This window comes from Oryx dammah, unplaced genomic scaffold (genome assembly GCF_014754425.2).
Source record: "Oryx dammah isolate SB20612 unplaced genomic scaffold, SCBI_Odam_1.1 HiC_scaffold_28, whole genome shotgun sequence".
NCBI lineage: Eukaryota > Metazoa > Chordata > Mammalia > Artiodactyla > Bovidae > Oryx > Oryx dammah.
The window spans coordinates 6954455-6981091 of NW_024070212.1; the positions used below are offsets into that span (position 1 = coordinate 6954455).

General features: G+C 52.3%; 2 protein-coding genes across 3 annotated transcripts in view; one reads left to right on the forward strand and one right to left on the reverse strand.

Moving 5' to 3' along the window:
- Nucleotides 1-21: 21 nt before the first annotated feature.
- LOC120855527 (carboxyl-terminal PDZ ligand of neuronal nitric oxide synthase protein-like) overlaps nucleotides 22-26637 on the reverse strand; it is a 360532-nt gene continuing 333916 nt past the window's right edge. For both annotated transcript variants that reach the window (XM_040230013.1, XM_040230012.1), the window contains exons 9-12: nucleotides 20274-20439; nucleotides 18741-18893; nucleotides 4261-4570; nucleotides 22-3452 (exon numbers count right to left, since the gene is read on the reverse strand). In XM_040230013.1, the coding sequence (XP_040085947.1) occupies nucleotides 2957-3452; nucleotides 4261-4570; nucleotides 18741-18893; nucleotides 20274-20439 (1125 nt within the window). In that variant the 3' untranslated portion in view covers nucleotides 22-2956. The remainder of the gene's footprint in view (nucleotides 3453-4260; nucleotides 4571-18740; nucleotides 18894-20273; nucleotides 20440-26637) is intronic.
- Nucleotides 9267-12097, forward strand: SPATA46 (spermatogenesis associated 46). The gene is made up of 3 exons (XM_040230014.1): nucleotides 9267-9543; nucleotides 10764-10877; nucleotides 11532-12097. The coding sequence occupies exons 1-3, from the start codon at nucleotides 9345-9347 to the stop codon at nucleotides 12056-12058; spliced, it is 840 nt and encodes a 279-aa protein (XP_040085948.1). The 5' UTR covers nucleotides 9267-9344; the 3' UTR covers nucleotides 12059-12097.

Below are 26637 nucleotides of genomic sequence, written 5' to 3' on the forward strand. Positions count from 1 at the left end.
GAGAAAAAACCAAACCAGCAAAACCAAACCAAATCATTTTATTGTATAGTTTCTACCGGAAAATTACTAAAAATATAAATATAAAATCTCTAGAAAATACTCAGAATAGCTCTGTAATATTCTTCTTCCCCTAAACTGGGGCCAACCTCTTTGTTCTTTAAAATCTGATGGATTACAAGAAGGTCTTCATCACCCACATTTGTTAACACATTACATTTCTCTCTGTGCCAGGGGAGTATGAATATGCCACCTTTTTGCCAGGTTCTGGAAGCTCACCTTGCATGTGTCAGGGTAAAGCTATTGCTGGATATGGGGATACAGGGGAGTAGGACTAGAATGTGAAAAAAAACTCCACGGACCCACTCCCTTCTGAGGACATAGAAGACATTTCTCCTTGGTGCCCTGTCCTTGAGCAGACTGGGCCACCCCAGGGTCCAGCCTCCAGAGAAGCTGGAGTCACCCTGAGGGGTGTGTGTGTGCGTGTCAGGGGTGACAGCATGTTGCAGTTACAGGAAGGTCAGGTGTTGAGATGGACACAGGAAGCCAAGTGGGGTTTTGCATAGACAGCTGGTCTGTGCCAGGGCCCTCGGCAGGATAGATATTGCTGTTTCTGTCGGCCTTTGGGAACCCCTTGTCCCCTAGTACCAGGCACTCTCTGCAGCCTTTAGGACTTGATTTTAGCCTCAGAGAGCTCCCTCACCCGCTGGTGCAGAAGAATGGCCGAGGTGGTGACCAAAGAGAGGCCACCTGGACATTAACACAGGGTCCCACAGCCCCTCCCTCATTCAGCACTGGACCAGAGTCTGAGGAACGCTGGGGTCGCCCTGTCCATGGTCCTGGGACAGCCTGACAGGATGCCTGTGCTGACTCCTGGACCTGAGTGGCATCTGGGTGGGGAGCGGACAGCAGGGTGTTTGAACCAGCCCTGGCCTGCCACCTCTGCACCTATGGCTACAATATCACCCGGCCAGAGCCTCGCTGGTCCCTGGGAGAGAAGCAGACCAGAGTGTAGATACTCAGTAAGTTTCCCATGAGAAGCAAACTGAACTTCTGGTATGGAAGTACAGATGAAAGTGGGCTAGCTCCCAGCATGTGGGTTTAGTTCTCTGTTCCCCACCCTCAGCTCCGTATTTTGTGCACAACCTCAAGCCAATATGGGAAAACTTACAGGCCCCCAAAATGCTAGTCCTAAGAACTTCTGAGCATTGAGGGCAGATATCGCATCCTTGTGATGTTCCTGGAATAAGGCAGGATCGACTCAATTCAGCAACAGCCTTGCTCACTTCTCAATGGCCTGCCAGGTGCCGGGGGGTGCTGGGACCCTTCTGAGGAAGAGGAGACAAAGCTTTGCTGTGAAAAGACAGGGCCGTGGCAGAGCTGTGGCCTGGCCGTGTGGCTCAGACTCAAGCACACAGGGCAGGAGCAGCCTGCACGCTGATAATCCCAGGTCCACAGAGGTGGTGAGGGGGAGCAGGAATTGGGTGATGAGATGAAGTGGGCAGTGAGCTCTGGGGCGCCCGGAAGGGGTAGCCAAGCGATGACTAGAAAAGGAGGAGGCAGCAGGAATTGCAGGAAGAGGAATGAAGACCCTGCTCTGGCCGGATGAGCCCCTCTCAGCCTTCTCCCGGGGACCAGCCACCCTGCTTAAGAAAAGGTGCGTTCTCTTCTCGCTGCAAAGGCCCCCAAGGTTGGGATCAACCCCTGACAGGGTCTCCTGGCCACAGGAAAGCAGCAGGACAGGACTCCTGGTGGGAGACAGGAACACAGAGGTGGGTTAACACAGGAGGGCAGGAGCAGTGGGGCCGGGGGCACTGCCAGCCCGTCACAGAGACCCCAGAGCAGGCGCACAGAGAGTGCCTTCAGGGCAAGAGCAGATTGCCTCCTCCTCAAGGGCAGCCTGCCCAGCCTCCCACACATTCCAGCCTCTCACACCCTCCACCTTGGTCCTCACACTCTTCACCTTCACCCTCACACTTGGCACGGCTAGAGCCTGGAACTAGATCTCGGCAGGCTGTGAGGCCCCATAGCTGCTCTGAGTCCTATGACTCCTCTTTCCACGGCCTTCTCCACTACTGTTCCGCATTCTCTCGGGACAAGCTCCCTGGATGCCCTCCCCCGCAAATGACATCAGAACTTGCTCTGCTGCTTCTGCCAGGGCCTGCCTAGCCCTGTCTTCATGCACAGCGCGGGAAGCCCGGGTCCCTCCTCCTGGGCAGGGAGCACAAGCGTAGCTGGGGCACCATCATTCCCAAAGCCTCTGGACACTCCCATGCTGGGCAGGTGCCCTCGGCGGCTGGTTCCATGCCCTGCCCCAGGGAGGGCTCACTGTGCTCCCCATCCAGAGGAGAATCCCGTGTGAATGCTGGCTGCCAAGGCTGCCCAGGGTCTCAGGCATAAGCATCTCCCTCAGCCTGCATCCACACGGGCAGAGGCAAGGGGACAGCCCGAGGCCTGTACTGTCTTGTGACCAGGAAAAGCTGCGGCTGGGCTGTGCTCTGGTGTAGCTTTCTGGGTCTGGGCCCGTCACCAAGCCAAACCCAGCATCCCCCATCTAAACTGATTGCCCCTGAGGCAGGAGGCCTCTGGGCGCCCAGGGAGGAGAAGGAAGGAACCAGGAGGGTGAGGAAAAGAGAAGAGCAGGTGGCATTTGGAAGACAGGCAAAGAGAACAGCCTTCATCCTGGGCTGTTGGCCCTGCACGCCAGTGGGAAGCCAGGGCACCGTGGGAGCAGAGGGGCCCAACATCCAAGGGATGCAGCCAGCATGCAGAGCTGGGATGGCACCCAAGGGAGTACTTTTTCCATTCCATGGACAGACTCTTGGACTACACAACCACTTGGACCTTTGGTCCTGCAATCACCAGGAGAATCACTCTGCCGTGCCTTGTGCAAGGGGGACAGACAGCAGGAGAGAGGGCAGGGCCAGGAGGAGGGGGCAGAGGGAGGTGCTCAGCAGCTCTACTCAAAGGACAGCAGGTCTGGGTGAGGGCCCTCATTGTCAACGCTGGAGGTCCGCGCCCGCGGAGGTGGGCTGCTGTCCTCCGGAGACTCGGCCAGGCTGATGGGGCTCAGGCTGAGTTTGAGGCCATTTCTCTCCATGAGGCCAGGAGAGGAGGCCCTTCGGCACTCAGTCACCTTGAGCTTGGGGTCGTCCTGGCTGTCTTTGTGGATGAGGTCAGGTACCGACACAGAAACCTCTCCGTTAGGCAGAGCGTCACCCCTGTCCACCACCTCCGTGGTGGCCTCTGGCTGGGAAGCATCGGCTGGGCTGGGTTGGGCGGAAGACGAGACCTGGGGCTGCCCAGATGCCAGCTCTGTCCCATACTCCAGACTGCTTAGGACAGGCTGTGACGAAATCAGCATGTCCTGGGTGGTCTTCAGGGCCCGAGGGGTTCGCTTCCTGGTGGCTGGAGGTGGAGGATCCAGCCGAGGGAATGCTTCTTGCAGGGCTGACCTGTAAAGTTGATGTCAGTGCTCTGAGGCTGGTGAGACACCAGTCCCTGCTGTGTTCTCGTATCTCTAACTCCAACCGCATTTTCCACTCACCCACCCAGGGGGGCGCTTTACACTCTGGACTCTCATCCTTGGTTTAGCGTGAATCTCAGCAGTGTGAGCGCAAATGGCTTTGGGGCTGTCACATGCTCACTTGGTCTTCAGAGCAGCACAGAGTTAACACTGGGCCCACTGGTGAACTGCATCCCATCAGAACCTACACAGTAGCTCTCAAAAGTTGCATCACCACCCTCCAAGTGTACGTGTCTAAAACAAGGCCCCAAATGGGAGGCTTCCCCCGCACCTGCCCAAACATGGGCTTCTCCACTACTGACTGTCAGGGCAGGGCTTCTCCCCCGGGGCTGGGTGTCGGAATCCCCCTGGGAAGCATGCTTTCCACAATACCTGGGTTTGAATCCAGCTCTGCCAATCACTAACTTTGAACCCTTAAGCTCCTCACGTTACCACTCTGAACCTGCACTGTCTGCAAAATGGAAATGATACTGTCTACCTCAGAGGACTGTGGCAAGGTCAGGTAAAATAGCGCAGCTGAAGCACAGCACAGCGATAGGACACGATGGGCATGCCGTGAACTTCAGCTGTGACGGACGGTGAAGCCAGCTTCCCTAAACGTCACCCTTCAGCTATTCCTCGTGTGACAGTCTCACATCCCTTCCCCAGGGCCATTCTCCTGCCGAGACACTACAGTTTATCTGCAAACCTCTTCCTGGTCCACAGACCCGCAGGGAGGTGATAGGTGGTGCACTCACCTTCCGTCATCCCCGTCAGCCCCGCCGGCCAGTTGGGCCCCTGCGGTCTTGTTGACCTCTGTTGTCCCCACGCTGCCCAGGCTCGAGGGTTCCTTCCTCCGCAGGAAGTCATTCACTTTGGCCCCCACCACTTTGCCCAGGCTCTTGAGGTGCTGACTGCTGCCCACCCAGAGTCCGGCCCCCCCGGGCTCCGCAGAGCCCTGAGCAGCAGAGCTGGGGGCTGTTGGCCTGGACAAGTGGGGGGAGGAGCGGCTTGACTGGAGCTTGGGAGTGAGGGCTGTGTTCAGGTTCTCAAACATGCTGTGGTCAACTACAAAGAGGGAAAGAGAGCGAGCTGGTGAGGGGAGGGGAGTGGCCACTTCCTTCCCCATCACTGCTGGTCTTCTCCTTAGACCACACCCACAACTTTGTAACCTCACAAGGCTTTGTAACCTCATGAGTTGAGAGAGCTCCAGCAAAGACACTCTTGAACCTTCCAATCCCGTTGTCTTGATGGGCTGTGGAACCAGAAATTCTAGTTCTGCCCCACCCAGGTTAATCAGTGATGAACTCTAGCCACAAAAAAGCCAACTTATCCCTTTAGGCCTGCCTCCTTGACTCCCAGCCTAACTCCTTACCTTGGGGTCAGCAGGCCTTTTAAAGTGAAGGAAAGCAAGGATGAAGTGATGAGAGTACAGTTTTATGTCACTGACTCGGGTCCTGGGGTAGAAGCCGGTGGAGGAGGGGCGAGTGTGAGGCCTGCGGTTGGAGGCTCTCTGCTAAAGAGCCACACGCGTAGCATGCTTTCTCCACGGAAAATGCTCACTTTTCCTGGTGTGAAATCTGGGAGAATGGACCAGCTGTTTGAGGAGGGATGGTGTGAACCAAACGGACAAGCGCTTGGTGCCAAGGAAGCAGGAGGAAGCTGACAAACACCAGCTCACTTAATCCTCAGGACAACCTAGTGAGGTGGGGTGTGGTTGACTTTTATTATGGAGGAGGAAAACGGGGCTCAGAGCAGTGAACTGCTGGGCCTCAGGTCACAGGCCAATTACTGGTGCGGTGGGAACTACAGACCAGGGTTTTTCACCCGAAGCTCAGAGCTTGTCTCACTCCCTTCCCTGCCTTGCGTGCTGTCTAAATATGCCTTGTGGACCCTTCTCTTAGGGATCTCTCTTCAGCTGGAAGGATTAACTAACTCAAAGGACTGAGAGGAGACCTGCTGAGTTGTTGGTACCTGCAAGGCAGTGGCCGTGTCTCATTCATCTTTGTGTCTTTGACAGCTAGCACACAGTAGGTGCTCAAAATAAATACCCTGAACTGCCAAACCCATTTGCAGATAGAGAACTGTGGAGACCAAGACTGCAGCAGCTCTGAGATGTGTAACTGGAATGGCTGGAGCTCAGGGTTCTAAGCCATGCTCCCTACACTCTGGCATGGGGCAGCGTCTCCAGACATGGAAATTCAGCTCAGGCCTCAGTGCAGCCAGACCCATGCTAGCACCTTGCAAGCAGGCTGGAGGTTCCTGTCCTTCCCAACTGCTCCAGATACTTTTGTCAGTCTGTGGGGAGGAGAGGTTGCTTTTGGTCACAGGCTCCTCTCCTAAGTGTCTATTCTTGCTGAGCCTTCCTAAGAGGAACTGAGATTCGGGTGTACATTTTCTTCTGTTGAAAAAAGTGAAAGTGTTAGCCGCTCAGTTGTGTCCAACTCTTTGTGACCCCATGGACTGTAGCTTGCCAGGCTCCTCTGTCCAAGGAATTCTCCAGGTTGGAATACAGGAGTATTCCTTCTCCAGGGGATCTTCCCAACTCAGGGATTGAACCCAGGTCTCCTGCATTGCAGGTGGATTCTTTATAATCTGAGCCACCAGGCAAGCCCCTCTGTTGAACTTGGACATAAAGCACTTCTCTGCCCTGCCTGCTGAGTCCTGGGTCACAGGGAGCATTCCTCTCTATTGTGGTTTCAAGCAGAGACTTTTATTATTATTATATTAGTAACTATTATTATTAAGTCTTCTGAGCCAATTACCTCAAAAAGCCAGATGTTGAGGGTCTTTGGAGGTAGGAGGCAGCTATGGGAAGAGTGGAATCTCCCCCTTTGGTGAGCCCCAGGCTTCACTTCTGTAACTGACCCTAACCCACGGGCAGGAAAACACCTCTGCAGGAGACACACCAGGAACTTGAGTAGGGCATCGCTGGGACACCGGGCACAGAGCCAGCTGGTTCAGGCTGGCTGACTTCCGGGTGTGGACCCACCACACCAGCAGGAGGTCCTGGCCCATCCTACAACAGGGGTATCAACTCGAGCCTTCTCCAGAGGGTGTAAATCTTGCCATGTTATCCACTTTCACGTAATTTACCTATCATGTCCCACATTCTTCAAAGTTTTCTTTGACCATGAACTCCTGGAAACTAATGCATTTAATGATTTCCCCCCAAACGAGAAAGAATTTGAGCCACCATGAAACTAAAGCGAGTGTTAAGAGAGATAGGCTGGGGAAGAAGGCCAATCCCTACCACTTCTGGGCTCACATAGTTCTGTGGCTGTTTCCTCATTGGTTTAATGTGAATTTTCAGAGCAGACACAATCATTTCTAAAAGTGTCATACCAAAAACACCTGGCAAAGCAAGTTGTAAATTGTAAGCCCTTTTATTATAATTATTGAGGAAACAGTCTAATAAACATAACTTTTTGACTAAGCACCATTTTAGATTTCCTGTACTATTGCTTCTCTACCCGTCAGAATGTATATGCTGAATTCTTAAGTAATTTAAAGATAACCCGTCATATACTCTCTTCACAATTCTCTGAAGTCTTCTGGTAAATACATCTTATCTTTATAATAAAATAAGCTCCTTGATGGGCTGTAGCATCTTGAGTGATATTTCTGGTCTACAGTGCTCAGCATAGGGCCTTGCACAATAGCAGGCATTTAGCAAATAGTTTAATTGAATTGACTTTTGACATGAATACTTAAAACTGACTGCATTAGGAGCTAACATCTTAGAGAAACTGTTCTCCAAGCCCTTTCCATTTAGAAAAGTCACTCAAAACCCCCTCCTGCGGGAGTGGTCCACAGGGGCTCTTGAGGTCAGACTGGGAGGAACTGCCAGCCTCCAATGCAGGACTCTCCCTGGGGCTTCCTTCATCTCCCCATCTGAGGGGTGTGCAGCAAGCCCCTTTCCTGCTGAAAGCATTAAGACTGCACACACTGTCAGGACTAGAAGTGTGGTGGTTCAGAAAGTAACAGTGATGGTGGAAAGGAAGGTAATTGGACCCCAACCAGGTGACCCTCCCCATAGCACCCCCAGCATGCACACAGCCAAGCAGAGAGGAACATCTGGGGCCAAAGTCATCCGTAAGAAAGATGGTATCTTACCTGTCCGAGAAAGGGGCTCGGAAAGCAGGTGGGAAACAAACGAGAGAGAGACACGTTTTATGTAGTGACCAACCACATGGGGAGTGTCATCTCCTGTCTGGGCCACCAGCAACAACACACCGAGAGGACACAGCATGCAAGATGGGGGCCCTGCTAGGAGGCACCCAGGATGACCAGGTGCTTTTTAATAACCAGATCAAAACAGAGTCCGATTTTTAGAACTCTCCCAACAGGCACTGATGTAGCCTCCTGTATTTCCCCCAGTATTCTGAGCCCCCTTTGCATCAAGTATATCTGGAGTTCCTAGCTGGCAGCAGGAGGAATGGAATGGGCCAGGGCAGGATGAAGCTCTAAGTCTCCTGGATTCTGCATCACTCCTTCACATGTAAGTCACTAGATTTAAGACTAGGAAGATGGTCATCCACTCCAACCACGTCAATTAACAGAATGGGAAAAGCAGGTGGCAGAGAGGAATGCCTCATACCCACAGGGAGCTAAACAGTGGAGCCAAATTTAGAACTCACACAGGCTGACTCCCTGAGCCCTGATCTTTCTGCAGCCACAGCAGCCAACTGAGATTGCCAATACCTTAAAGCTGCCAAGGTACATAGTATCAATTTGCATCCCAACACGTTCTACCATTCCAGACCAGGCTGTGGAGGCAGTGCGTGAGGAGAGCACGCTCCCCACACTGCCCCCGGCAAACGTTTGAGTGTTGTGAACACCCATGGACAGGACGACAACTCCGGGCTCTCACACGCAGATGCTCACGCACACTTGGTCCACACACAGTGGGGGTAGTGCACTGCTGCGTACAGAGAGGACCAGATCTTTCCCACACTGCACAAACATCTCCACCTTTACATACAAAGCCCCGTATGCATCTAGAAGGGGGCACCTTCAACTCACATCAGCCCTCTAGCAGGCTACCCAGCTGTTATATGACAGAAGTGAAGCAAAGAAGAGAGGCAACCTTGCCACTCTGAGTTCAGAGCCTCATGGGAAATGGCTTATAATGAGCAAATGGTGTTGAGTAGGTTGAATAAGCCACCCATTTATGTTTTAGTCATTTGCTAAAAAAGACAGCACCAACCATTTAAAACAGTATCTGGTCCCTATTCTTGGGGAGAACATATTGAGTATTTAGGCACAAAGGGACACTATGTTTGTAACTTACCTTTAAATACCTCAGAAAAAAACAAACGCACACATGCATAGACAGGGAGGGAGGGAAGTGATAAAGCAAATGGAATAAAATGTTAACAACAGGAAAATCTAGATACAGAGTACATGGACGTTCTCTGCACTAATTTTATTTCTGTAGCTTTTTCTAAATTTTAAATTATGTCCAAAGAAAAATATAAAAGTATACGCCATATCCCAAACCAGAAGCTAAACTAAAACAACAAAAGTATCTGGTGGCAGACATTAGGCAGATGAAAAAGAAACCAAGGAGGTCATTCAGAGAGGACAAAGAACCCCAGAGCTGGGGGTAGTGACAGCAACAACTTGGAAAAGGAACACTGAAGAACAGACAGGGGGACAGACAGCATCGCTCCAGGTCTCGCCCACACACCTCCATGCCTCTGGATATTCCCAAGTAAGACAGGCCACTGCGGAATGCCAAGTGAAAAACTCTTTAAAAATGTTTATCTTGCTTGCACCAGACCCCTTCCGTCTTTGAGGGGCACCTTCCTGGTGAGTGGAATCGGGTGGTCTTCTTGTGATGTCACTTGCGCTCGGAATGTTTATCGTCTGGACAACCCAACCAGCCTCCTGGGAGCAGCTGTGCGTGACCTCCATACCCTTCGGTAGTCAGAACATGGAGAACTTCTCACTCCTCAGCATTTCTGGAACTCGAATCTCTTCCTCTGCCCTGAGCACTCTTCCTGATATTATGTCCTCACGTGCCACCAGCTTGCCAGGTAAACTCTGGTGCCACTGGGCCCCCCAAAATGTGGCTCTTTGAAGCTTGTAATTGAGTACCAGATCATGTTACAGGACCTCGATTTAGTGAGAAAGTTAAAATTACACACGGGGAGAAAATAATTTTTCAAAATGCTGTGGGTGGGAGGCATTTTAATTGGAGAAACCAGGTAAGTAGTTCCTGCTGTTTATTCATTTTTTGCAAGTGAAGAATGTGGGAAACACTTGTCACACTTTTCACCCTCTGCATCTGCACGGACACTCGAGGGGACAGCCTATCTATGTAAGTTGGAGAAGAAGAGGCTGATGAGTTCATCATGGAAGAAAGCTGAATGTTCTGACTTGCTGTTCAAAGCATGGTCTATGGACCGGTAACGTCAGCATCTCCTGGGAGCTTGTCAGAAATGAAAAACCGCAGGCCCTACCTGAGACCCGCTGAGTCAGAATCTGCACTTTTAACAATATCTCAGGTGGTTCCTACGCACACTGAAGTTTAAGTGCTGCTCTGTGGAGGAGTAGTTCTCCTAAACACTCACTGTCTATACACAGGGCATTTGTATCCATTTCCCAAACTGAGCACAGCTACTACTCTGAGATCTGAGGCAAGTCAGCTTTTTAAGCCAAGTATTAGCAGCCATCAGACAGCTACGGTTCATCTGAACACTCTCTGGCTATGGGTGGGAGGCACTTTTATTGGAGAAACCAGCTTTTCATCCTCAAAGGGATCTTGTAACAAAGCAACAGGGCCCATGACTCCCTCCTTTGGGCCCTAGAGGGACCCAAAAGGTGCAACGTGAAGAGACAGAGGCGTGCACAAACGCACACGTGCACACGCGCACACACGCACATGTGCGCACATGCGCACGCACGCGCACACGCGCACGCACACACGCACACGCGCACACACACACACACACACACACACACACACACACGGTGAGCTGCAGGAGGGTCAAGAGAGGGCTGGGCCGGGCAGAAAGCTGCTATAACATTCTCCTTTGGAGAGGCTCTTTCCCGGGTCTCAATGAAACCACACCCTACTTGGAATTCTCCAGGAGGTCATCCAGAATAGCTCTGCCTATCTAGGTGCAAGAAAGTTCACTGTTTCGCTTCAGCTTTGTAGTCCCTTAAAAGAACCAAGGTTAAACCTCTAGGTACGTCTTAGGGGGAGGGCTCCCAACACTGCTCAGCTCACCAGAATGTTTCTCCTGTAACCCAGACATCGCAAAGCCTGTGTTACCGACTGAGGTGTCCAGCCCAGTCCAGGCCCTGCCACCCCAGTGCCCAGGTGGCGTTCTCCGGCATGGGGTGCACAACATCGTGATCTCGCCAGGTGAGGCCTGCTCTGGCTGGGGCGGGCACGGGGGGTGAAGTTGGGGCATGGGGCTGCTCCCCGAAGGGCATGGGGGAGGTGTGCGTGGGATCGCCACCCGCTGCCTTGCCCCCTGCAGCCTTCTGTCTGGTACTTCCTTTAGCAGAGACCTGCAGGCCTGTGGGGGCCTCTTGCTTCTCCTCTCCTGTCTCTCACGCTGATGCACAACAGCAGTTTCTGCCTGACCAGGCTGTTGAAGGCAGACAGACAGTGAGGCTGGAAAAATGGCCACAACCTTTGGTGGAAGGAAGAGGGAGTGCAGAGGTCTGGCAGGCTGCTCCTTAGAGGAGGCAGAAGAGAGGTGTCCTCAGGGAGGGACACAGCTGACAAACACCAGGGCTTAGTTAGTGATTCCACCGGGAGTCACTACCCAGAGGTCAAACTGCCATTTGTACCAGCAGAAAAGCAAACAGCAGGAAGGAATGCCTCAGACTGCTCTCCCCACCCCATCCTCTGCCTGCTCTCAGAAGGCACTCAAGGTGGTGCAGAGGTAACCTGAGGGCATGCCTGACCCTGTCTGCGTGTCCTTCTGCCTCTCTGCACAGTCTCTGGCCACCCCAAGCCTTACTGCTCCCTGCCTGGCCTGAGGCTCAGACGCAGCTCTTTCATTTGCAGATTGCATCTTGAGGGACTCCCCAGATGGAGAGCAGCTGAGGTGGAACTGCACCATCTACCGGCCCTGGTTCTCCCCTTACAGCTACTTTCTATGCAAGGACAGAGAGAGCCACCTTGAGACCTACAGCTTCCCAGAGGTGCAGCGGGATGAGGGTCAGGGGGACAGCTGCCTCCCAGAGGACACAGCCGACAGCGTCTGCTCGTCCTCTCCCTCCCCAGAGAACACCTGCCCCCGAGAGGCCACCAAGAAATCCAGGCCCGGCCCAGACCCCACAGACTCCATCACATTCCAGGACATCCTGATGGCCTCCAAGTGGCACCCGGCCCAGCAGAATGGCTACAAATGTGCCTCCTGCTGCCGCCTGTACCCGACGCTGCACTCCCTCAAAAGCCATATCAAGAGGGGCTTCAAGGAGGGCTTCAGCTGCAAGGTGTACTACCACAAGCTCAAAATCCTCTGGTGCAGGGAGCAGAAGGCCCGGCCGGGAGACAGGCTCTCCTTGGGCAGCGGCCAGGCCTTCAGGTAGGCCTGCTGGACAGCAGCGGCTGCCAAGTTAGTAGATGACGCCAGGTAAATAGGGGACGATACCTATTTATGTCTCTGTGGAGATGTCAATAAACCAACATCAGAGACAGTCTTTTGTTAAGTGTGAGGTCACCCTGTACCCCATCCTTCCCAGCCTCTGGCCCCCATCCCATTTCCCTTCTGCTGCTGGTTGCCTAGCAACACCAGGCCCATCTCCTTGCCTCTCTGTTTTGAAAGAATACCCAAAGTATGGGAATATCTTCTGAGATGGTGGTTTTTCAAAGTGATGTGCGCAGACCAGAAGTGTCAGTATCCCCTGGGAATTTGTTAGAAGTTAAATTCTCAGACCTACTGAATCAGAACACTATGGGTGGGCCCCTCGGTCTGTGCTGTAATTGCCCTCTAGGTGATTCTGATGCAGCTCAAGTATGAGAGCCACCGCTTTAGGACCCTGACCTTCCTGCTGCTCCCGCTGTGATTGGTCCTGGCCCTGCGCCATGGGGAAGCTCGCACGGAGGGAGAAGGGTTGAAGGCCCTCTCCTGTCAGCCTGGGGAAGGCTGCGTTGGCAGAATGTGCGTGTAGTTTGAAAGCTTCTTAGATGTTAGATCTTCTGAGGGATGGAATGGGAAGGCCATGCCTCATGCATAAGCCAGAAAAGAGGCAAATAAGGTTGGGGTCTGTTCCTACCACATGATGCTTCTCTTGGAAGGGACATCTCTCGCTGAAGTAGATCATTTTTGACCCATGGGACATCTTGACATAGCTCTGCTGAGTCATGGCAGAAAGGCCAGGTTAAACATGTGAAAACACTGCTTCTAATAGCAAGGAATGTCTCAGCAGATAGCCCTGACCCTTATTCCATTTTCAAGCAAACCTCACAGCCTGCTCTGACAGAGAAAAATGGATGAGCATTGAGTGGGCAGCAAGGACACCTGTTTTGCCCATTATGTGGTGAAAGAAAAACAGAGCTTAATGCTTGACAGTCTTATTTTGAGGCTTTATTTACCTCTCACTTTAACTCCCTGGTGACTCAGTGGGCACCTTCACTGCAGGGGTGTGGGGGCGCATTTCCTTTCAGGGACCCTGGCACCAGCCCTCCCCTTGTCTCTGCCTGCCCACTGGTTGGCCAATGTGGGGAGGATCTCCTCTGACCCTTCCCGTGGTCATATGGTAAGTCTTCCTGAAGCCCCACGTTATGGTTTAGCAAAGCTGCTTCTGCATAGCACTGTCCTGTTCAAATACCATGTGTGGTTCCTTTGTGAGGGAGAGAGAGGCTGGACCCAAGGCCTCGTCGCATCCCAGTCCTTTGCTGTGAGGCCACTCCCAGCCCCACCCCAGTGCCCTGCTCCTCACCCCTCTTCTCGCCTCCCTCCACCCCCACCGCCTCCAGCTGGCCCAGGAGCCAGGACATGCAGGTCCCACTCTCCCCCCACGGGGCACGGTGGTCTGCAGGCAACCCTGACATGACTCCACTTCTTCCAGGGCCTGGTTCTCTGAGGGAGCAGAGGAAAGACTCTAAACACTTTTTAGTCCTCACTCTGATGTCCCACTTCCCTAAATGGAAAAGTCACCTAAGCCCTCGGGAGCTTCCCCTTACAGACGTCACTGTGCACCTGTGGCCCCATGACGGGGGCTCCTGAAGGAGTCCAGGGAGATGGGGAGAGCGAGTGGACCTGGGGAGGCTGCCCACGGTCTCGGCATAGTGTGTGGGGAGGGCCAGGAGAGGACTCATTCTCCCTGAGCCCAGGCCCCGCTCACTCCTCCAGGACACCCATGCCATGGGCACAGCCAGGAACGTGTGTGCAGACGCGTTCAGTTGTGCCCATCTCTGCAACTCCACGGACTGTAGCCCACCAAACTCTTCTGCCCGTGGGATTTCCCAGGCAAGAATATTGGAGCGGCTGGCCACTTCCTTCTCCAGAGGACCTTCTCGACCTCGGGATGAACCTGCGCCTCCTGCCCCTGGCAGTCATTGGCAGGCGATGCTTTACCGCTGAGCCACCCGGGCACAGAGCACAGTTTTAAAAAAGAGAGAGACAGAAAGCCATCCAAAGGCTGGGGACTGAGCCTGAGGGCCACAGCACATGCTAAGCATGCCCTGGCGGGGGTGCAAATTTAGCATTTTCTCCCTCAGGACAAGGTACTTTCCCCCTTTCACATTTAACGGAGTGTCCTGACCCCAGTAGCACTCTCAATATGCAGAGTTCTGAGCAGGTTCAGCGCAGCGGAAATGCACGCAGCACACACCCACGCTGACCAGGCACCCCTGAGCAGCAATGCTGCTTCTCAAATGCAGTCTCATTCACTCTTCTCTGAGGCTTTAGTGGGGTACTGTATTCCCATTTCACAGGTGAGAAAATAAAGGTTCAGTTCCGTTCACTCAGCCAGAGAAGGGCAGAGGGTACGTAAACCTGGTTGACTGACCCTCCAACTCTCCTTCAAGGCCTGGCTCACCAAAGTCAAAGTCAAAGTCAAAACCTCTGCCTTCCAAAGAGCTATATGTTCCGGTAACTGTAGCCTGATTGTCACGATGCTGGTTTTGAGAGACTGCAGCTCCACGTTTCTCCAACATCCACCTTTGCCAGCTTTCTGCCACCCCTTTCATTCCTGCTCCCTGCAGGAAAGCCCACATCTCAGTGAGACAGGACCCCTCCGCTGAGCTGTGTCTCAGTGACACCGTAATCCTTCTAGGCAGGTGTGGGAAGGTGCCTGCTTTGTCTCTAGTATGGACATTTCTGGATTGCTCCCATCCAGCATACTACCAACTACATATTTTAGACATTTATAGTCAGGGAATCAGTGAAATTTTATAATCTTGATGATCTTAACTCTATCTGAAAAGATCTATGATGTACTTTTTCAAGCACTCAAAACCTGCTGCTGCTGCCAAAATATTTCAATGATGTTTGGAGCTTGAAAAGGCCTGGGGTATGGGAGAGTCTGAACAAAAGACACAGGTATAGATGAGGCATTACTGACATTTTGGGCTGGATAATTCTTTGTCGTGGGGGCTGCTGCACACGGTAGAGAATTTAGCAACTTCCCTGGCTTCCAATCACTATGTGTCAACAGGCTCCTTCCGAGTTGTGACAACCAAAAAGACATTGTCAAACATCCCCTGGGGGAGCACCATCGCCCCTGGGTAAGAACTGTTGGTATAGCCTGATCCTGCAAGGCTGGTCTGGACAAACTGCCTCTGAAGATACCACCTTCCTTCCCTCCTTGTTGGAAGCATGAGTTCTTTTTCTCAACACCACCCCCTTGGGAACTGTGTGTCATGGAGCTGATGCCACCAGGCTTGGAGGGTGGGGTGGGGTGGGGAGAAGGAGCAGGTAGAATAGAAGCAAGAAAAGACAATGGAAAAGCTTTTAGAAATAAGAAAGGTTTATTTAGCAAAAGCCACTAGACTAGTGACAACATCCAGGCAGTAAGTGCACTTACATGAACAGAATCTTTTCCCAGAGAGTTGATCCAACAGAGTCAATGCCACACAGTTTTAGGAAGTAGAAGGCTCAGGGAGAGGGCGAGGAATTGGGTGAGGGGTGAGGGGCAGGAGAAAGTAGTCAGGCAAAGAGAAAATAAAAAGGAATACAACCCCTAAATGAGAGCAGTTGAGAGAAGTGAGGCTATGAAGAGGCTTTATAGACAGCATTGGTATCAGCAGGAATATAAGCAATATAATTTTCAGTTCCAATATAGAGTCCATCCTGTGCAGAGCAATTCTTCCCTGGCTCCACACCCGTGAGAGCCTAGGGTGCCCAAGAGTCTGCTGGCACCCGGGAGAGGCTGGGGCAGGCACTGCAAGGGAGGCGCCCCTGGTGTCCACTTGTCCTCCACACAGGGCAGAGTAGAAGGATGAAAGAGAGGAGGGCAGGAGCTGAGTTAGCAGAGCAAGAAGCAAGGGGGAGAGGACAGGGTGACATCGCTTGGAGGTTGGGGTCCACAACGCTCCCTTTCCTGCCCCGTGGCTGGTGACCTTTGAAGGCCCCTAGATCTGTCCTCTGTCTCCTCCATCTCCATACACCCAGTGCACGCTGGCTGGGTCACACTAAGGATGATGCCAACACACACACCAGTGCTCCAGGGAGGGCTTGAACTGGGGAAAGGATGGGGCCAACGTGGGTAGAAACCACTGTGGAGCCTCCTGAAGGGAAGGGTCTTGAATGGGTCCAAGTCAGTGGTACAGAGAACTTGTCTCTCCAATTCTTCAGTCTCTCTACCATTTCCTTTCTTCTGTCTCTTTGCAATCTTTTCAAGACCCTTTTAGAAACTATCTTCCCCACCCACTCTTCTCCCCACCCGAAACAAGCCCTCTCCTAGCACATTCCACACACCCAGTCCACTGGCTTCTGGCTTTGTCCTCAGCCCCTGCTTTCAGGCAGTGGGCCTGGAGAAGCCAGACCTTCCCCTTCCCTGAACACCCCAACTTCTAATGAGCAAAGAGGTCCCACACTCAAGGAAGCCGAGGTTAGGATTTTGTAAGCTAGAGAGGCTCAGCCAAACTGGACTCCTGGCCTCTCTCCTTTGATTTCATGGTTCTTCCTTCCCTTCTGTCTCTGGACCTACTTCCAATGATCAACTAGAAAGTGTAACAAAACAGAGCCACCCCCTCTCCAACTAAATGCACATTAGGAAAAGAACACAAGTTTACTGTTGATTCAAACACTCTGGAGATTCCCATTCTCTTTTCTCTGGTCACTTCTGACAAGCCTACACACGCATATACACCTTCCCTCACACGTACGTGTCAAAGCAAGCACACATGTACACACACGCACACACACACGCACCCATCTCATTTCACTGATACCTTCATGCACCAAGGAAGGCTAACATAAAGCTGCATTTATTTCCTTTACTTTGGACTTCCGGGTCTAGCGGAAACCCAACTGTAGCTATAACAGAAGATCTGTACTTTCATTTCTGTATTTTATAAAGCCAAGTGAGGCTTAAAGAACTTGATTTTGAAGCCACCACGTCGTTACCAATTGATCCTCAAATACTGGGTTGGCCAGAAAGTTCGTTCGGGTTTCCCCATAAGCCGCTATGGAAAAACCTGAAGGAACATTTTAGCCAACCCCATAGTAACGCAGTCTGGGTCTGGAATTTGCTGTTCAACATAAAGACATTTCCCCAAACTTTCACAGCACTAGCATGTCTCAGCTCTCTCTTCAGGCACCTTTAAACCTGTTACCAGCCACTGAGGGTCTTACTGGAGGCAAGGACACGCAAGCGTGCCCTCAGAGCCCCAATGAGCCCAGAGTATCAGGCGGTAACCTCCGGGCCCAGATGGTAACGGAGAGCTGCCATGCAGCACTGTTACGGGTGCGCTCAAGGCGTGCATCCACAGGGGGGCCGGTCAAGGGCAAAGTAGCTCTGGTCCCTGACTTAAGTGGCAGTGATTCTGAAGAGTGGACTTGAGCAGTCTCAGCTACCAGCCTGTGTTCTTTTTCTTTTCTTTTTGCAGTAAAAACTGCACACTTCCAGCCAGTGGAGAGGACAGGTTGAGGTAAGGCTGGGGGCTCTGAGGCTTTTATAGAGGCAGAGTGCTACAACAGCTTCAGTAGGCACAGCCCTTGAGGCAGGACACAGGAGAGAGAGGGCAGCTTTCCAGCTTCCTTGGGGATGAGCTGGACTTGTAGGCAGGAGGTGGCCGGGGCATCACACTGAGGAATCCGACCTCAGTGATCTGGGGCAGTAGAGAGGCTGTCCTCCCCACTGGCTTCCATGGCAGGGCCTGAACGGTAGCGAAGTCCCATCTCCTTCTGGAGCAACACTTGATGCCACCCAGAGAAAGCGCTTGGATCCAATTCATCTGAAAGCATATCCCCTCAATGCGACACACTCCAATCCACACACACACTAAAGGACGATCCTGTCCTTTAGCCTGGAGCATTTAACCTCTACAGTCTCTGCAAAGGCTTAGAGAAGTTATTCTTCCCAGGAAGGTCAGGGAAGAGTGAGGCAACTGGTAGCATCCTGGCATCTAAACACAAAGTACCTGAGAAGGTACCGACGGCTTCCCTTCATAGCCAGGACCACAGAAGTAGGGAGAGCAAGGGGACTATGAGGGCCTTACACGACAGGGCAGAGCAGCCTGATGATGAGCTAGGTGGGAGCAGGTCCTTCAGCAGCCTGGTGGTCCTCAAGAGGGACCCTCTCCCAAAGCCACGGGCTCTGAAAGTCCCCTCCACCCCCAGTAGTCACAAGTAGGAGGGAGGGGTTGATTCACTTTCGGCAATCCAATTTCTTCCCCACTTGACCCTCCGAAGCAAAATCCTAATGCTTTTCTGAAACTGTAAACATTTCCAGGCCCCTGGATATCCTCAGCAATGCCCATCTGCCCATCAGCGGGCAGCCCTACCCAGGCAGCAGCCAGACTCGGCCCTCCACACCTCGGCCTCCTCGCCCCAGGGCACCTATACGGCGATTTCATCATCCAGGCTGTCGCCCAGCTCCTGCCTCTGCAGGACATTCAGCAGGCGAGGCAGCTCCTCCTGGGACCACGAGTCCCGTTCCTCGCTCTCGTCCGTGTTGGACTCGTACTCCGAGGCGATGCCTGACTCTCGGAACTTGATGAGCTCCAGGCTGCCAAGGAGCGGCTGGCCCTGAGCAGGGGGCGGGGTGTCCTCGGGTGGGAGAAAGCGGAAACACTCCAGCTTCACCAAGCAGTCGCGCCTACCTAAGGGGCTGCCCGCTGGGTGGGCGAAGTCGGCCAAGCCCGCGCCCAGGGGCGGCGAGTGTAGGTCCTCCGGCTTTGGGGTCGTGGGGTCACAAAGCACAGGCAGGGCTCCAGAGCGGAAGGTGATCTCCAACAAGCTGTCCTGCGAGCCCACTGGAGGGGGAGACAACAGGAGGAGGGGTGGTATGAGCAAGGTGGTTGGTTTGAAAGCCATCTTTGGCCCACCAAGGTCCCTGGCCAACTCGGGGGGAGTGGGCTAAGGGTGGGCTTTTCAGTCCTTCCTTCCACTTGACTCAGAATGGACATGCCAGGCTAGGGGGAGGAGCCGGGGGACGAGGCAAAGGCGGGGCCATGACGGCGATGGGCTGGCAAGACCCGCATCCAGGCAACGTGGTAGGAAAAAGGCACAAACCGAAGAGCTATGTTAGAAGTATGTAGAAATGTTTAGTGCAACCTTGTAAACTGGCATAGATATAACAGGGCCTTGATAAAGAAAATCCAGAAGGGCTTTCAGAGTGGTAAAGTACGGTGGTTCCCTATCCATACCTTTGGGCCACTTTAAAAACAGAGTTCTCAGGTCTGCCTGAGACCTACCAATGCAGAATCTCTGTGGGTTGGATCTGGGAGTATCCATTTTTTAAGAAGCTCCTAGGGTAGTTTGGGAGAACTACTCGTGTAATGTGGAAAGCATTTGTTTTATGATCAGACCCGAGTTTGAATCTTGGCTCCACACTGTGCTAGTCCTGAAACCTCGAGCTAGTAATTTAATTTCTGGGTCTGTTTCTTCATCTGTAAAATGGGCACAAAATCATCTGCCACTGTAGGGATTAAATGCGATCACGCATATGATCAGTCGATACTGGTCCACAGTCAGTGCGCACTTAGAGCAGCAGACAGCCCAGGGGCAAGTTCCGTGCGTCACAGAGACACACTGTCTCCCAGCACTTCCCAGCGCAGCCCGGATCGGCTGGGAGTAGAGGCAGGCATCTCAGGCTGAGAGCCAAGCAACCTCTGACACTAGCCAGTAGAGTGCTGGCCACAGGCGCTCCTCTGCTTTACCCACTGAGAGGCAGACTGCTACCAGCCTTTTCTGCGCTACTGAGTTATGCAGGGGGAGTAAACTACTGGACAGACTGACGTCTCCTGCAGAGCTCTGAGAGAGCATGACTCACAATAGATGCTCAGTGTATTTCGATTGGAAAAGCCCTCTGAGAAGGAACCAGGCGGCCTCAGGATGTGAAGAGCCTGGGGGCCCATCAGGGAGAGGCTGGGTGAACATGTGGTGGTGACTTCTGGGGAATTTCAAGGTCAAATCTGGGCACTGGGCTAGAAGGCAGCCAAGACCCTCTACGGCCCTGCCATTTTATAATTCCATTAAGTGTGTGGATGGAACAAACAAAGCTGCTTATATTTTATGCTAGGATAACCAGGGCAGGCCAGGGGTCCAACAGTACCACCAAAAGCTTTGGGGAAGATAACACACGGTTCCAGAGCCTCCACAGGGAGGTGAGGCCAGGCAGGGCCCTCGCTTACTGGCATTCTGTCCCGACAGCTTCAGCTCCAACTCCTGCACCTGCTTGACCAGCAGGGAGATGTGCTGGAGCATATCCTTGTTCTGCAGCAGGAGCTGGTGCACACGGGCCTGGGCCTCCAGCCGTGCTGCGGCCTCAGCAGCCAGCTGGTCCTTCAGCAAGTGAACCTGCGGAGAGCGGGGAGGCAGAGAAGACAGCGAGGAGACAGGGCGGAGAGAAGAAAGGGACGTGAATGTAAACGTGAGTCACTGGTGGAGGGCCAGGGCCAGATATGCCTTCCAGCTTCGATTCAAGACGGAGAAGCCCTTTCCCAGGAAAAATGGGCACCAGGGCTTGTAACGCAGAGGAGCAGCTGAAAGAAGCTGGGCTACCGGATCCGCATCCCGAGTAGGGCCCATGATGTGCCATTCATGTACCACTTAGAGCCCCACACCAAGAGCAAGAGGGAGGAGAGAGTTGTGTCCCAGCCCCAGCCCCGGCAGAATCGCTCTGACAGCTAACATACTACTGCTGTGTTGAGGCAGGTACCTTTTTCTCACCTTGTCTTTTCAAAAACAAAGCCAAAAAACTGATATGCTGACCCACTAGCGAAGAACAGTGTCACAGCAGACCCCCGTAACAATCTTCCTTCTCCTCTTCCTCACACCCAAACAGCATGAGAAACAGGAAGCCAGGCGCATGCCCTTTCTAAGTCAGTGGGGGTGACGGTAATGAAGTCTGTGTTTCCACGCCCGTGGTGGGTGTCAGCTTCCTGCCCCGACCTTCCGCTCCCTTTTATTTCCCGAGGCCTCTGAGAGCATGTCTCGTACCTGGCGGAGGTCAGACAGCTGCTGACTGACTAACCACAGGGCTTCGTCCAGCAGCCCCGGCAGGTGGCTGTCAGCCTGAGGTGACAGCTTCCAGAGCCACCCTCTCTGGGGAGGGGGGACCCTCACCCTCTCACTGTCCCCCGGTAGACACCAGCAATGGCACCCTGGATGCTCGGAGCCCAGGGGGCCTCTCTGCTCCCGGTGTGCAGTCTGGGTGTGGGGACACAACCCAGGGGGAGGAGATGGGATTCTCTCAGGACTCTGGCTTGACAACAATGACAGCAACGTGTGACTTTTATGCTGAGAAGTGGATAAAAGGGCCTCTGGGAGGTTTCTGAAGGTCCCTGAATAAGGGGAGCTCATGAATTTGGTGGTTAAGACCAAAGCAGCCTGTACGAAAGAGGGTTTTCTTGAACCAAAAACACAGTGTGGATGAAGACACAGAGTCAGGAGGACCGGGCTGGGACAGGTAGAGCCAAGAGTGGAGGAGAGAGGAGGAAGGAACTGGAAGAGTCGATTCTCTGACTCAGACAACAAATGCTCTGGGTTTCTGAACAGCCATCTGCTCCAAAGAGATTCACATTCTGTCAGGGAGTAACAGGCATGTCCACCCCACGGTCTGGCCGAGGTTGGCCCAGAGTCCTGCCAGGGCAGTGTCTGCCCTCCCGGCAGCCAGCCCTCAGAGATCACACTTTTGGATGCAGTGGCTGCTTCCTTCCCCCAGCTCCTCACCCCGGCCCAGATTTGAGGACCTGACCTTGCCGTTGTTGGCTCTTCCTCTAAGTGGAGCCACTAATGAGATTAACTGCCACCTTCCATTAGCAGCTCCTGAGGTTAGGCCTACTGTTCCCCCAGGGGGAGGATGCCTAAGGAATCTAAAGTGAATCTGTCCTTCACCAGGCGCTGCTAAGGACAAGAGTGATCTTCCAGTCCAGACATCAGCCTCAAATAAACTAAGGAGAGATCTAGAGAGGGGCAAGAACAGGGAAAGCAGCAGCAATAATATTTTAATCCAGTATCAGATGGTAGATGGCTATTAAGCCTCTGTCTTCCTTGCAAAAATGAGGCATGGAGACAGTTCACCCAAAGAGTCCCCAAAATCCTGCTGGTTCTGAGAATCAGGATAATTGCTGTGGGAACCTCACCCCTACAAGTGCCCCCAGAGGAAACCATAACCTTCCATCTGCCAGTAAACGTAATTTATTCCAGCTAAGAGCATCACTGAGAGGAATGTACTGGGCAGACAGAATTGCTAATTATCCATTTTCTATTTTCTTCAGAGCAAAACAGAAACACGAGGCATAAACGTGGAGCAAAACTTTCAATGCATGTAAACAGAAACAGTGGGGAATCTCACCTACCAGTAACTGACATCTACAGAGGGCTCCCTGCACACAAAGGCTACAGACTCAGGTACCCAAACCCCGTGTCTGAACCTGCCCACAGAAGAGGCCATTTGAAAGCACTGGACCAGGAGCTGAAAGCTCGAATCTGTCGGTTACTCCCTATTCAACTGTAGGTAAGACGCTTCTACCTGCACCTCACTTTCTCCATTTTTCAACTGAGAGGCTTGGCCAGAGGCTTGACCAGTGTATGAGTCCATATCAGGTGAATGGAACAGTCAGTACCAGGAGCCATTGGTTAAAGGCTCCATGAAGAACACTCCTAGATTTCCTCTGGGAAGTCAGAGAATTAGGACAGGCGACAAAAGAGGAATTCCCTCCTGCAGAAGCCGGGGGCGGGGGGGCCGGGGGAAACACCAAAATCTGAAAGTTTCTTTTGCACATAACCATTCCAGCAGGGGAGTTACCATTAGTACATAAAAGACGACCCTTGAATCAAATCTTTCATCACAAATCCACAGGCACTCAGCACTATGAGAAAAAGTTGTGTTTGAGTGTTCCTTGAATTAGTCTAAACAAGAACTTTAGCTTTGCAAACGCAAACTTATAACATTTCAGGTGTTTTCAAACCCTGGGAATTCGAAAGCACACGCTGCTGCTGCCGCCTAAACCCAGTGCTAAGGAGCCCTTCTGTTCCTGCAACCGTCCAAATGGGCAGCAGGCATAAGGCTCAGGCCTCTCGCTGCAGCAGTCTGTACCCCAGGAGTACGAAACCCAGGCCAAGCTGGGACAAAACGGCCCGGACTTCCTCTAAATTTGAGGCAATTTAACAGTCCTTGTGTTTCGCATATGTGGGTCTGGCCACGAAGCACTGAAATGAAGCAGCATTATTTTCAGCTTTGGCTTGGGCAGTCAGCTACAGCTGTGTGCTTGCTTCCCCCACTGTACAACGGGAGCAGATACCACCTCCCCCTCCCTACCAGATGGGACTTATTTGTATTCAGCACGCTCTTCTTTTAAAACCTCAACCACCTTTTGCCAAGGCAGGCTATGTTAATTTCTGAAAAGGTAGCAGATAGTTTTGCCTTTCCAGAATCATGTGGTCTTTGGCAATGACTATTCTGGGCTTCCCAGGTGGCGCTAGTGGTAAAGAATCCGTCTGCCAAGGGATCGGTCCCCTGGAGGAGAGCATGGCAACCCCCTCCAGTATTCTTGCCTGGAGAATCCCATGCACAGAGGAGCCTGGTGGGCTACAGTCCACAGGGTTGCAAAGAGTCAGACCAGACTGAGACAACTTAGCATGCATGCACTCTGGGCACAGACTAAATCGGGGGGAAGGCCACGCCTGGAGTCAGTATCCAGTTCTGCGTTTTGGCCGTAGCAGTACAAGTGTGAGTACACCCCTGTGCCCTCCAGCTCTGTGCCACTTCCCCAGACTCAGACAGCCGCCCACAACCCACCCAGCAACACCAGACCACTGCCCATTGGCCCTCCAGCCTACTTGCCTGGACTCCAGCTCCTCCGTGAGAAGTGGGGGCAGGGCCAGGCTGGAGTTAGGGAGCAGCAGGCACATGGAAATGGCAGTGGAGAGAACCAGAGCAGTTTGCCCCCCCAACACACACGGGACACACAAGCGGAGGCAGGCGGCTCTGTCTCTGCATGCATGAGGCAGGGGCCTGGGCAGTGCACCCAGGGCGCTGGGAACTGGAGAAGCCGCAAGGACAGAGGCTACATCTAGGGCCTGGCGGGGGGCGGGGTGGGGGGAGGACTGCGAAGGTTTTTCAGCGCTGTTCCTCTAACTACAGCATACACAATTGCAAAGCATTAACTAACTGATCGCTTGTTTCAGAACAAGTGGCAGCAGGTAGAGAAGTCTTTCAATAGCAATACTGAGCTGCAGAACAACATTTTCCCCAGGAGCCAGGCTAGGAGTTGGCAAACTGTGAAGGGACCTGGCCTACTTAACCGCTGCCAGTCAGCCACAGTGCCCGGATCAATTCTGGAGCTACGTGGGCCCAGCCCGTGGCCATGCGGGTGCCAGCTACAACCCAGCTTTGGTTCAAGGCTTGATTATACTTCAATTAGCACACTTGAACTTCTTGTCCATCTAAAAGCAGGAAGCTAGTGCAGCCACGCAAGCTTCATGCTGGGGTCAGGAAAGTGGTCCGAAGGGCTTGGGGTTCACTATTTATGCACTGAGATCTAGTCTAGAAATGCTTAAGAGTCAGCTGAGCAACACCTTTGCCCATGTACCTTGAAGGCCAAGGCAGGGCCTTTCTAGACCAGCTCTGAACCAGTTTAGGGAGAGGCTGGGAGAGGTCTTGAGGTCTGAGACCAAATCAGAACGCTGTGAAGGAGATCTAAGCCTGGTCCCAGTGATAACAGTAGAACCAGACTGGTCTTAGAGAATAAATGGGGAGAGTGCATAAATCGTGCAACAAGGGACCCCAAGAGTACACCTGTTTGCAAGAAACTGTCTTTATCCTTAGCTCTTCTCAGGAGTCACACAGGAGAACTTGGATACTCCCAGAACAAAGGAAAATGTGTTCCCACCTGAAATGCTGAGGTCACAGTACTACCCATTGGAATTCCGGGGACTGCTGGCAGTTTTACAAAGACAGGCAGAAACCTTGTGGTTTGATGGCAATAGAATCTGACAGCACAAGTAAAAGCTGACCTCACGCTGGACACTGTGCAGAGAAACCAAGTAAGCCAGACTTGATATATTTTAAAAGCAGGAAAGATGTTAAGAAGACCTATTTATTAATCCACCTATATATATATATCTTATATCATTGTTTACACCCAAAGATTTGGATGCTAATAAAAAGCCCTTGGATCAAATGCTACAAAGAGAGAAAGCGAGGAACATGCAGAGAAACCTGTAACTGAAGGCTGGTTTAGGACTGGATCTGTTTGGAGAACAAGAGGAGCTGAAAGCCAGTTGCGAGGTACAACATGTCAGCTGTATTCCCAGGCAGCAAAGGATGAAGGAAACCGAAGAGACTGCCTATAAGGACGGCAGGGAGGGGAAGACAACTTCTGCTCAAGCAGCTCTGTGATGACCTCAAGGTACTGTCTGACCCCAACATTTTAGAAGGCTATGGCCCTACCCAAAGTCGTTTTACCCATGGGAGATACTGATGTGCTCTGGTGGCCTTTTAGACATGTCGCAGACTGAACAGATTCAACCAGGGCGCTGCCACCTATAATCACCAGATTCCAAGTGTGGAAGTGGCTGAACTGAGAGAGGCTCATCAAGTGAACTGCAAACACCACACTCTTCCCCTCTCCTAGCTTCACTGTCTTCTACAACACAGGCAGTTAAAACAGGGCCAGAGAGCGATGTCTCCTTGAGACAGATGCTTGACTCTGGGCCAGAGAACCACTCTGAGGGTTTCATCCTGACTGGGAGACAGACCTATGATAAATTACAGGTCCTATGGCTTTGCGGACCGTGCATCCTTTGACTACCACAGCACTCTTCTTGTGTAGATTATACATTTGCAAATAGTTTTTCTTCAGTGTTTAGCAGTGACTTCAAATTCAAATGCCTCTCTGATAACATTCATCATGAATATGCATCAAGCTCATTCTTAGATAAATACTAATTACTTGGTAATTGATACGCTGAAAGAGGAAAGTATCGTGGCTTGGAGGATGGATGTGGGTTGCCGAATGGCCCTGTGCTGGAGCATTCCGGCTTTGTGCTCCTGTCAGCCATCACACCCGCCACATCATTAATTACAGGAGATGAATACAATTATTTGACAAAAGGCAGTGATTTTCCCCCCAAATATCAGAAGCCATAAATGACATCCCTCCTCTTTGTTGCTGTTTTGGGAATACCTGCAGATCCTCCCAGTGTCAGCACACATCCTTTTGGATCATGGTCAGTATTTTTAAAAAGGTTCAAATCACTTGGGAGCAGTGCCCCACTGATTTTATTCTCTTGAAACCCGGTTGCAAAAGGCACCCACAAGGCTGAACCTCAGGCCCAGGTCAATGTGAGACTGCTATAAGAAGGTCTTTTCAAGACCCAAGTCATTGCATCACTTTGGTTAGGCTGCCGGATACTTCCTCAAGGAGTTTGTGTTGGGAAAGACAGCTCTGCCTGTGTGATTCACTCCACCTGGGGGTCATGAGAAGAGTAGGAGAAGAAATGACAAGGAGCAATAACAGCTCTCTAGAGACATCTTCTTATTCTCATTCC